The sequence below is a fragment of the Amblyraja radiata genome, chromosome 22, assembly GCF_010909765.2.
Source record: "Amblyraja radiata isolate CabotCenter1 chromosome 22, sAmbRad1.1.pri, whole genome shotgun sequence".
Taxonomy (NCBI): domain Eukaryota; kingdom Metazoa; phylum Chordata; class Chondrichthyes; order Rajiformes; family Rajidae; genus Amblyraja; species Amblyraja radiata.
In genome coordinates, this window is record NC_045977.1 from 36,669,009 (window position 1) to 36,681,968 (window position 12,960).

General features: G+C 42.1%; 1 protein-coding gene across 1 annotated transcript; it reads left to right on the plus strand.

Moving 5' to 3' along the window:
- Positions 1-569: 569 nt before the first annotated feature.
- On the plus strand, positions 570-12,495 carry LOC116985931 (NADPH oxidase organizer 1-like). The gene is made up of 8 exons (XM_033041055.1): positions 570-731; positions 1,612-1,692; positions 2,628-2,703; positions 4,216-4,396; positions 4,774-4,976; positions 6,256-6,366; positions 8,212-8,341; positions 10,898-12,495. Exons 1-8 carry the CDS (start codon positions 669-671, stop codon positions 11,547-11,549), a joined length of 1,497 nt encoding a protein of 498 aa, XP_032896946.1. The 5' UTR covers positions 570-668; the 3' UTR covers positions 11,550-12,495.
- The last annotated feature ends 465 nt before the right edge of the window (positions 12,496-12,960 follow it).

Consider the following 12,960-nt stretch of genomic DNA (forward strand, 5'->3'; position numbering starts at 1 on the left):
ATTCCTTCGCTCCATAGATGCTGCCTCACCCGCTGAGTTTCTCCAGCATTTTTGTCTACCTTCGAAATCAACTGGAGATTAGTTACAGTTGTCTTAATACCATAGCTACGCAGAAACCCTTGCGAGAAGCAGGAGGTAATATGTGATCTAGGATATCAGGCCTTTGTCTTGGACACAAAGCATTGTATTCACATTTCTGCACTGTTTATATTCCCAACTCCCTGGATTACCATCACTCTGAAGTCAAATAGTTCCAATTATTGAAATTATGAGTTGTCATAAACGAGTAGTCATTCAAACCGTATCAATAACTTTGTTTTGAAATTAATAGCAGCAATTAAATTTACAAATTTACAACAACATATCCGAAATGTTATGATGCGAGCCGTTTGCCCAAGTTACATCAACGGTGGAATTTCCAGCAGGCTAACGTGGAATGTGTTTTCCACTATGTGCCCGCAGCGGCGGGAGCGGCTCTGCAAGTTCATCTCTGGCTGAGACCGAGAATGTTGTGTACAGAAGCGTCACTGGCGAGCGGACGGACAGGTGGGGCGGGCAGGTCCTATAAAAACAACGCGCTCATCACTTTAGCGAGCAGAGAGAGACTCAGGCACACTGCGCTCCACTTCACAGCTCTGCGGAAAGACAGCAAAACACAGCCAGCGAAAATGAACCCGAGATATCCACTCAACGTCCGGATTATTGGATTAATGCAACACAAAAAGCAAAAGGTAAACTATTCTACTGGTAGACAAAAGTGCTGGTGAAACTCAGCGGGTGAGGCAGCATCTATAGAGCGAAGGAAATCAGTCTGAAGAAGGGTGTTGACCCGAAACGTTGCCTATTTCCTTCGCTCCATAGATGCTGAGTTTCTCCAGCATTTTTACCTTCGATTTTCCAGCATCTGCAGTTCCATCTTACTGTTTTACTGTTATTTATAAGCATTTTTAATGTTTACAAATATAATATATTATAATATTTTGCTTAGATGTTATATATATTACATTTATAAGCAATATATATTATGTATGTGTGTGTGTGTGTATATATATAGATGTCACATAAGCAATATATTATATGTGTGTATTTTTTTTAACATTTATGAGCAATATATATTATAATTTATTATGTGTGTGTATATATATATATATATTTACATTTATAATCAATATATATTATGTGTATAGATATATATTTACATTTATAAGCATTATATGATTCAGATTCAGATTCAGTCTTTATTATCATTGTGCAGTGTACAGTACAGAGACAACGAAATGCAGTTAGCATCTCACCCAGAAGAGCGAACATAGAATAATGGAACAGTAAAATATATATATGTAGCAGTACAGGGGGGGGGGGGGGGTGACCAAGGTGCAGAGTTAAGTATATATATATTATGGGTGTGGAATTTATATATATATATGTGTGTGTGTATATGTGTATATAATATAATATAATATATAATATATATATATAATTTATAAGCCATTGTATTTCCCGTACTCTATTATCTAAGTACCAAATAACATTCTGTTCTATGTTATTTCATGTTTTGATGTTGGTGTTTTTATTTAATCTGTAACATGCCTTTTTGTTTTTAACTGACAGACCTACCTTACTTCAGTTCTATGGTCGGATAAAAATGATGTTCTCGTTTACAGAACGTTTGAAGAGTTTAAGAAATTCCACGTAAGTTTCCCGAAACCAGATAACATTTAGGTGGGCGGGAAGGAACTGCAGATGCTGGTTTATAACCGAAGATAAACGCAAAACGCTGGAGTAGTCTCTCAGGCTGAAGGGGGGTCCCGGCCCGAAACGGCATCTATTCCTTCTCTCCAGAGATGCTGCCTGACCTGTTGAGTTACTCCAGCGTTTTTGTGTCTAACTTTTAATTAGTTGTGCAAAATGTATTTAACGACTGAGTAGAAATCCAGGCAATTTGCACCGTGCGACGCGCATTTACCTATTGGTGCCAACGTCAATTTGTGGAAATATCAACTTGTGTTTAAATCCAGAGATTGGCACAGAGTGCTGGAGTAACTCAGCGGGCCGGGCAGCATCTGTGGAGAAAAAAGGGTGGGTGACGTTTCGGGCCGGGACCATTTCTTCAGACTGAGTTACTCCAGCACTTTGTGCCTATCTTCGGTATATACTGTCATCTGCAGTTCCTTTCGACACACTGTTCAAATCCACGTTATTTCTGCGGAAAGGAGGAACTGCAAACGTTGGTTTTCAACGAAAAAGACACAAAGTGCTGGAGTAACTCAGCGGGTCAGGCAGCATCTCTGGAGAACGTGGATATTTGACGTTACAGGTCGAGACCCTTCTTCAGTCTGAAAGGTCCCGGCCATAAATGTCACCTATCCATGTTCTCCAGCGATGCTGCCTGGCCCGCTGAGTTACACTAGGACTTTGTGTCTACTTTTTCCTGTTATTTATATTTTGCAAAAATATTTTTACGTAAAAATCCATGTAAATTCTACTGTGCAACATATATTTTCCCATTGATGTGAATATCCATGTTATTTCTATTGTGTAACATGTATCCACATTTATATGAGTGCCCGTGTTATTTAAACTGTGCAAAGTGTATTTACCGATTTTTACTTTTGTTTGAATGGCAGAAAAAAGTAGAAAAGTACTTCCCGTTGGAAGCCGGACGCATTAAGAAGTCTAATCGAGTATTACCCAAATTCGAAGGTAAGATCAAAAAAACTTGTTTATAAAAAAAAATCCATAAGATAATCCATTATAGAAACATATAAAATTATAGATGCAGGAAAAATGTTCCCAATGTTGGGCGAGTCCAGAACAAGGGGCCACAGTCTTAGAATAAAGGGGAGGTCATTTAAGACTGAGGTGAGAAAAAACGTTTTCACCCAGAGAGTTGTGAATTTATGGAATTCCCTGCCACAGAGGGCAGTGGAGGCCAAGTCACTGGATGGATTTAAGAGAGAGTTAGATAGAGCTCTAGGGGCTAGTGGAGTCAAGGGATATGGGGAGAAGGCAGGAACGGGTTATTGATAGGTGGACCATCAGCCATGATCACAATGAATGGCAGTGCTGGCTCGAAGGGCCGAATGGCCTCCTCCTGCACCTATTTTCTATGTTTCTATGGCACAGCGGTAGAGCTGCTGCCTCACAGCGCCAGAGACCCTGGTTCCACCCTGACTTCAGGTGCTGTCTATGTGCAGTTTGCATGTTTTCCCAGTGCCCGCGTGGGTTTCCTCCGGGTGCTCTGGTCTCCTCCTGCATCTCAAAGACGTGTGGATTTGTAGGTTGTTTAAGAAGGAACTGCAGATGCTGGAAAATCGAAGGTAGACAAAAAAAATCCTGGAGAAACTCAGCTGGTGAGGCAGCATCCATGGAGCGAAGGAAATAGGCAACGTTTTGGGTCGAAACGTTGCCTATTTCCTTCGCTCCGTGGATGCTGCCTCATCAGTTGAGTTTCTCCAGCAATTTTGTGTCTATCTTGGATTTGCAGGTTAATTGGCCATCTGTAAATTACTCCTAATATGAAGGGAGTGCATGAGAAAGCGCGACAACTTAGAACTAGTGTGGTGGATAGTCCACGTGGTTTCAGTGGGCTGAAGGGCCTGTTTCCATGCTGTATCCCTAAACTAACTAAACAATGGAATTTGCGTTGTGTGGGAAGGAACTGCAGATGCGGGTTTACACCGAAGCTGGATGCAAAAAGCTGGAGTAACTCAGTGGGTCAGACAGCATCTGTAGTTGGATCCTTGACCAGACTTTGCTGGCTTTACCTTGCACTAAACGTTATTCCCTTATCGTGTAAATGGCTCGATTGTAATCGTGTATTGTCTTTCTGTTGACTGGATAGCCCGCTACAAAAAGCTTTTCACTGTACCTCGGTACACGTGACAATAAACTAAACTAGGAAAGGAATAATAGGCGATAGACACAAAATGCTGGAGTAACTCAGCGGGGCAGGCAGCATCTCTGGAGGGAAGGAATGGGTGACGTTTCGGGTCGAGACCCTTCTTCAGACAAAAGGAAAAAGACTAGTCAATCGTAATTCTTGAGATAAAGGTCAAGTGCTTTGCGTTACTTTTGAGACAAGTCACAGTTGTGAAATGAACGTGAATGTGTTCAGTAATGACGCCTGAGCCAAGTATCAGCTAAGTGCACTCGCTGTCTGTTGGGGTTCAGATTTTAAGCTCGGAATGTGAAATATCTCATTTGGCCTTGCAGACGTTTCCCTGAAGGAGAGAAGACATTCTAAAGTGAGCAAGTCAATGCTGAGAATGGCAATGCTGGAGAATTATTGTTCGGAGTTGCTGCGATCCTCCGTCACGATCGCCACAGATGAAGGCGTAATGCAATTCTTCCTGCCGACCGACAAGGACTTGACCCCGTCCACACCCAAGGACAGGTACGTACGACCCAAACGTTTGGAGTATTGCACGCTGTTACAAGTTCATTCCAAGAGTTCTCCCGAGTTTGCCCTGATTCGAACTCGGACATTTACAGTAATGGCCACTCGTCGGTACTCGTCGGTACTCGGGGCTCTCGTGGACATTTTTCATCCTGTTAGCGAGTCTTCCCGAGTACCTGCCGTTAGCGCTAAGAGACATCCCCGAGCTCCGACGTACCCGCTACGTTCATTCTCCGTGCTTACCACGAGTTTGATATATTTTTTTAAACTCGGGAGAGCTCTTGGAATGAACTCACACCGTGGGACAGGGCTACAAAACGGGCGTTTTGCCTGGTTCCGTGGATGGATGCCTTTCAATATTTTTCTCCATGTAGTGTCATCATCATGCCGTCTGCATTCGGGAGAAAGAAAAGTACGTGGAGACGCACAGATGGCAGCGGTCTCCAAAACATCACACAGCCGGTGGCCCTCGAATACTACAAATGCATTGCCACTTACGAAGGGAAAGACACCAAGAACAAGCCCTTCAAGGTGATGGAGAGCGAAACCGTTGATGTCATTAACAAGAACACATCAGGTACGTTTTTGAAACCAACAGATCTGCTCCCCTCCTGATTAAATATTACTGATTGTATGCTGTCTCGTCACCTTCCCCCGGGGTCAAGGAAAGAGCGTTCACATCGCGGCCCTGTTTCCACCAATCTTCCCACCACCACGCACAAGAAGCAACAAGACAGACACCATTGTATGCAGATGCCAACAAATGTCTTCAGCTCTGGCTGAACAACTTCTAATCTTGTGTGTGGACTCGATAAAAAATAAGTGTTTCCTTCCCCCTCAGCTAACAATGAACCATTCTACATTTCCCTATCACCATCTGCTTTGATCTGTTGTTTTCACACCTTACCCGTCCATATCTCTAGACTCCCTCTCCCCTGACTTCAGTCTGAAGAAGGGTCTCGACGCGAAATGTCACCAAAGTTTCCTTCTCTCCAGAGATGCTGCCTGTCCCGCTGAGTTACTCCAGCATTTTGTGTCTATCTTCGGGGGTAAACCAGCATCTGCAGTTCCTTCCGACACTGTCAGAACTTTCTCCCCAGGGTGGAAATGTTCAACACTAGAGGGCATAGCTGAAGGTGAGAGGAGGGGAAGTTTAATGGGGATGTGCAGGGGCAAGTTAGTTTCAGAGAGTGGTGGGAGTCTGGAACACATTGCCCTGCGGTTGAGCTTGTCATGTGTACACACACACACACATACAGTGAGGTGTAATGGAAAAACTTGCTAGCAGCAACATCACGGCCACATTGACCCAGACAAATAAACACAAATTATACATGTTACACATCATTTTCTGCACATTTCTAAAAAAAAAAAATTGATATATATATACCAACAAGGCAGACAAGAGATAGACACAAAATGCTGGAGTAACTCGGCGGGTCAGGCAGCATCTCTGGAGTAAATGGATAGGTGACATTTTGGGTCAGCAGTTAATGCTGTAAGTTTGATCAGAATAAACAAACAATGGAAATATTCAGCAGGTCAGGCAGCGCTTGCGGAGAGAAACGGAGTCAATGTTTTAGGTCAGTGGCCATTCATCAGAGTCTGAAGAAGGGTCTCGACCTGAAACGTTGCATATACCTTTTCTCCAGAGATGGTGCCTGACCCACTGAGTTACTCCAGCTCCTTGTGTCCATCCCACAAACTCTGTTTCTCCCTCTGCAGATACTCGATCTCCCGAGCGTTTTCAGCACCTTGCGTTTAATTCCACACCTCCAGCATTTGGTGGTTTTGGATGGGAATACATATTTGATATGGACGCTGACCAAGACTCTTTGCTCTCACTGTTTCTTTAGGCTGGTGGCTTGTGGAGAATGAAAGGAAGCAGGTCGCCTGGTTTCCAGCTCCGTATCTCAGGAAGTCTCTCACTTCTACCCTGTCTAGAACATCTGATACCGAAATCAATGGTAAGTTGAATATGTCCAAGCTCCATCTTAAATCACAGTATCGCACACAAAGTATAATTCTCAGAGCGGCAAAATTAGGGATAAAATTAGCAGTGGTAAAGGACTGAATACACATAATGTGACGGCAAGTTCCTAAAGGGCCTGTCCCACTGTACGAGGTAATTCAAGAGTTCTCCCGAGTTTCCCCTGATTCGAACTCGGAGAATTACAGTAATAGCCGTTCGTAGGTACTCGGGACTCTCGTGGACATTTTTCACAGTGCTGAGAAAACTTTGCGAGTTACCGCGTTTCCCGAGTACCTGCCGTTAGCGTTACGAGCCGCTACGAGACATCCACGCGCTCCGACGTAGCCGCTACGTACATTCTACGTACTTACCACGAGTTTGATTTTTTTTAAACTCGGGAGAGCTCTTCAATTACCTCGTACAGTGGGACAGGCCCTTAACTTTCCACTGTCCAACTTTTAATTGCTATTACTGCTCGTGAATATCCGAGTGAAAGAATTTACACAGTCGCTGATAGTAAAAACAAAATCTTCCAGTCATTATTTCCAGTTGTTTATTATTGGTCCTTTATTGAAGTAGTAATACAGATAACAGATGAATATATCCAATTCTCTTCATTCTTATACAAGCTGTAACTTTTCGTTACTAACTGTGTTGTGTGGTAAGAACTGTTGCCTCTTCAATCCCCGAGGCTAATCTGATCTGACCTCTCCCTGTGGCTTCGCTCACCTCCTCAGATGTAGACACGCTAATCTACGTATCAAAATCGCTCCCCCAAGCAGACAAAAAAATACAGCTAGAAATATCTATACAAAATACTATAATATACTAACAGTTACTAACTTAAGCATGAATGGCTCCTACACATGATTAATATGCAATCTCGGCAGCATAATGTCAGGGTTTGGACACGCTAGAGGCAGGAAACATGTTCCCGATGTTGGGGGAGTCCAGAACCAGGAGCCACAGTTTAAGAATAAGGGGTAAGCCATTTAGAACGGAGACGAGGAAACACTTTTTCACACTGAGAGTTGTGAGTCTGCGAAATTTTCTGCCTCATGGAGGCCGGTTCTCTGGATACTTTCAAGAGAGAGCTAGATAGGGATCTTAAAGATAGCGGAGTCAGGGGATATGGGGAGAAGGCAGGAACGGGGTATTGATTGGGGATGATCAGCCATGATCACATTGAAAGGTGGTGCTGGCTCCAAGGGCCGAATGGCCTCTACTCCTGCACCTATTGTCTGTTAAACCTTGTGAACATTTCTAATTCAGACTGAATTTACCAAATAACTTTTTACATTGTTTTCCATATTTTAAAGATGTTATCTTTAAAGCACTTGGATTGTCTGAAACCTCTTTAATTTCTAATTCAGTATATACTAGACAACATTTTACATTGTTTTGCATATTTCAAAGATGTTATCATTTAAAGCACTTGGATAGATTGATACACACTTTAATCTCCTCTCAATCATCTCTTGTTTATATTTTCCAATACTAGCCACTGTCTTTGGGCTATGAAAGTAGGAAAATTATTCAATTCCAATCTTCTGTTTAAAAGCTGTATTCAAACAACAAGAAAACGCAAGAACGAGAAACATTTTTTATGAATGCATTTTGCAAAGTTAAACCACGTTCATTTCTGTGGGACTCTCAATATCGATCACGTTCTGGCAAAGTGTCTTAAAGTTACCAGTTTTCTTTTCCTGTCACCTTTTTATAAGTGAAAAGCTTGTTTTCTTGTTCTTATTTTAAAGCAGATTAAATAATTTTGTATTAGATTTCAATTCGTCATTGAGTAATATTGAATATAATTTTGGTCCATTTTTTTATCCTCTAGTTTCCTCTTTAGAGTCTCAGTATTACGCTGCCAAAGACTATCAAGCAACAGATGATGATGAACTATCACTGCAAGTTGGAATCATGGTTGAAGTCTTGAGAAAATCCATTGATGGGTGGTGGCTAGCCAGGTTAGTTCTAGTTTATCGTTAAACAATTGTTCTTGAGGAATAGTGTCTGGTAATAAATGGTGAATTACATCTAATTTACAACCCATTTGAATTTATTATTTTTTTTTTGTGAAAATGATTTATTCAATGACACAAGTGATTGTGTATCCGTCAGAAAGTATTATAACTTAGTAACTAAACTGAATAGGGTTATGATAAACGTATTTGAGTTTTTTTTAATAATGGCATCCAAATGTAGCTAAAGTCTTTGAATTTGCGTGAAAGATACATCCTCTCTAGATGCGCTGGGTCGCATCCTCGGTGATGTGACCTGGGGTCATCGGGTGTTTCGGGTCTCACAACATCAGACACTATCTTGCTCAGGTGACCCAGCCGGGGTTGATCAGGCCCCGACTTGTTTCCCAGCAGCAACGGCCCACGGATCAGCCCTCTTAATCCAACGCCACCTAGTGGCTTTCTCTGCGGCTTCGCTTGCGGATTGAATGGCCCTCTTCTTTGCCAACCTCGTAATGCCCAACTGATTGAGGACTTTGCATAGTGAGCGCCCTGCAAAGCCTACAGCCCACCTCTATGGGCTCATAGTATGTCTTCCAGCCTCTGTCCTGGCACATCTCCACCCATTTAAATTTGTATCACCGTAGAATAGCATTTTAAGAACACAGAACAGTTAACATTCCCGCCCTTTGGCTCACAATGTCAGCGTGGAACATGATGCCGAGCCCAACTCTTATCTACTTTCTACTAATCCATATCACTCCATTCCCTGCATGTCCATGTGCCTATCCAAAAGTCTCTTAAATGCCACTATCGTATCTGCTTCAACTACGATCCCTGGCAGCACGTTCCAGGCACCCACCTGTAAAATAAAACTGGCCCCGCACATCTCCTTTAAACTTTGCCCCTCGTAGAAACATAGAAAATAGGTGCAGGAGTAGGCCATTCGGCCCTTCGAGCCAGCACCGCCATTCAATATGATCATGGCTGATCATCCAAAATCAGTACCCCGTTCCTGTGTTCTCCCCATTTCCCTTGATTCCGTTAGCCCTAAGAGCTAAATCTAACTCTCTCTTGAAAACATCCAGTGAATTGGCCTCCACTGCCCTTCTGTGGCAGAGAATTCCACAGATTCACAACTCTCTGGGTGAGAAAGTTTTTCCTCATCTCAGTCCTAAATGGCCAACCCCTTATTGTTAAACCGTGACCCCTGGTTCTGTACTTCCCCCCCCCCCCCCCCAACATCTGGAACATTTTTCCTGCATCTAGCCTGTCCAATCCCTGAAGAATTTTATATGTTTCTTTAAGATAACCTCTCATCCTTCGAAATTCCAGTGAATATAAGCCCTGTCGATCCATTCTTTCATCATATGACAGTTACCTTGGCTGTGCCCACTTGTTGATTTTCTAATCTCGAGAAAAATGTTTGTGCCGTCTAGCTAGGCCTCTCGTAATTTAAAAAATACATTTATCTTTGTCTTTTGGAATATCTGAAAGTGCTTCATAGTCAATGCTTTAAAACTGTAGTACCTATTGATCATAGAGAGGTGTATAAATTCATGAAGGGAATTGATAGCATGACTGCACAAGGTAGAGAAATAAAAAAAAACCAGAGGAATATGTTTAAGGTGAGGGGGTGAAAGATTTAATTGGAACCTGAGGGGCTACTTTTTCACTCGGAGTGTGGTTGGCTATATGAAATGAACTGCCAGAGGAGGTAGTTAAGGCAGGTACTATCACAAAATTTAAGACATTTGGACAGGTACATATGAAAGATTTGGAGGGATATGGACCAAATGCAGGCAAATGGGACTATGTAACATGGGGCATCTTGGTTGGCATGGACCAGTTGGGCTGAAGGGCCTGTTTCCATGCTGTATCACTCTTAGTCTATTTACAGTATCAAACTTCAATCTTAAGAGCAACTTCATAGAGAGAGTACAGAGGAGATTTACTAGAATGTTGCCTGGGTTTCAGCAACTAAGTTACAGAGAAAGGTTGAACAAGTTAGGGCTTTATTCTTTGGAGCGCAGAAGGTTAAGGGGGGACTTGATAGAGGTTTTTAAAATGATGAGAGGGATAGACAGAGTTGACGTGGAAAAGCTTTTCCCACTGAGAGTAGGGAAGATTCAAACAAGGGGACATGACTTGAGAATTAAGGGACTGAAGTTTAGGGGTAACATGAGGGGGAACTTCTTTACTCAGAGAGTGGTAGCTGTGTGGAATGAGCTTCCAGTGAAGGTGGTGGAGGCAGGTTCATTTTTATCATTTAAAAATAAATTGGATAGTTATATGGATGGGAAAGGAATGGAGGGTTATGGTCTGAGCGCAGGTATATGGGACTAGGGGAGATTATGTGTTCGGCACGGACTAGAAGGGTCGAGATGGCCTGTTTCCGTGCTGTAATTGTTATATGGTTATATGGTTCATGATGTCAAGTTCTAGCTAAATGGGAAGCTACATCAGAGCTTTTGGGTGCTAAGAGAAATTCTAAATGTACTTTATTTAGTATCGGTAACTAAGAGGGCTAACGTTAGTGATTTTTTTTAATTGATCCGACAGCTACAACGGAGAATGCGGATACGTCCCGTCAGTCTATCTCCAGCCCTACAGAAACCCACATTCAAAATTCCAGCTCCTCAACAACAGCTCCAGCCCGAACCTCGCCCGTCCAGTCAAGGATGCACATCATCGATTGAACAACGTAGATCTGACCAACCATAACGATTATTCATCTACCAAGCCGACCAGAAAACAATTGGAGAGGCAACGATCTAAATCTGTCAACTGTTTGTCTGACGAGAACCGGTCTCAAATGGAGTCTCCGTTTTTCCACTTGGACCAGACGGCGAGTCTGAGTGACGATGCTAGTAGTTCCACTGTAAGCTGGGCCAAGTCGAGTTCATCAGTGGACAGCTGCTCGGATGGCTTAAACACCTCCCAAGGCTCTGATGGGGTGTTTGAGAGGAATGACTTTCTGTCCCCTCCTCAAAGCGCGTCCAAAAATCTAAACTCTTCCTTCGAGAAACAGATGGAATTGAGTCCCGACCCTGAGATTTCCCCGGGTGAGAACATTTCGGAAGCAAGTCTGGTGCCCAAGATACCTCCCAGGCCACAGCGAGATGAATTATTGATGAGATGTACGACCTTGACCAAGAACATGGTTTTGAAATCTCACAATTATTTTGGCTTTAAACATTCTGAAATGTTTTAGCGTGGCTTAGTTTGCCCTGAAAAAAAGCTCATTGAGAATACCAGTGGGAAAGTAAATTGTTTTTATTCAAACAATATTTAACCTCAACAGTATGCAGAACCTGCAGTTTTTGTTTATGCATTAGAAAACAAAATGGTGGTGATATTTTTTCCACCCCATTATCTTACTGGCTTGAAAATTTGTTATAGTTGGTGTCCAATTATTATTCAAAGGAGTTAATATTTCAGTCCTTGAATTGAGTTCTCAAAGAATTGCCATATTGTTTGGCAAAGTTTTTCAAATGCATTGCAGTCTTTATCTTGAATAGTGGTGTTAAAAATACTAGTGTAATTTCATTGAATATTATTGGTATGTATCTCTAGAAAGTCACAATGAATTGAACAAAGAAATGAATTTCAGTATATTGATCGCAAATACTACATGCAAATAATTGTAAATTATTTAATTAATGCAGAGATTTAGACAGTATTAGTTATTAAGTTAATTCTGATATTAATCTGAGATGTCGTGATTAAAATTTGAGATTCAAAAAAACCTGTAAACACTCAGCAGGTCGGGCAGCATCTGTGGAAAGGGAAACAGAGTTGGTAAAAAGCACTTTGTAGTATTTCCGTGCGGTGGGGTGGGGGGGGGGGGGGGGGGGGTAGCTAGTGTGTGAAGAAAAACAATACTGAAATATATACCTGTACATTATGTTGAATTAACTGATGAATTACAATTTGAATATATTGTATTTTCCACAATGGAATAAGTTCTGTTTTATTACCTGTCACCTGCTTATATTAAGACTTAACTGTAGCGAATAAGTGTTTCCTAGCGAATGCTATCCCCTACTTTTAGGTACTGGTGTTCCAGTTTAGTTGCTTTTTATCGTTGTCAATATTTGAAAATAACGATGTACTTTGTATTGTCAAAATTTAATAAACTTTTAGACGTATCCACTCTATGTTAAAACATTTCATTTATTTATTGCGTGAATGAATTTGTGTTGTGTTTATCTTGGAGAAGCAGAATGATACTTTATGTACTCCCAAAAAAAGTGCAGGTCTTTGGAATTTGGGAGTAAATCCCGCGGTCACATGGAGAACGTGGACTCAGTACAGTCAGCACCCTCAGTCGGGATCGAATCCGGTGTAAGGCAGCAGCTGTACCACTGTGCTGCCCGCTCTGCCAATGTGCATCATGTTTACTTCTTGACCGATGCGCCCAGGCTCACTTCCCTGGCTATGAATCTCAATCGTGGAGTGTATTGCATTCTAATAGTGTTTGACTACCGCTGGTCACTGGTGCACTGGGGTGGGAGATTGCAACCTTCACGTGGTCCACCCTGTTTCGACAAATGCAATCAACCCGACGTGCACAAACAAATAGATGTAGTGTTTTACTGTAGGATCTACTGTATAACCTTCAA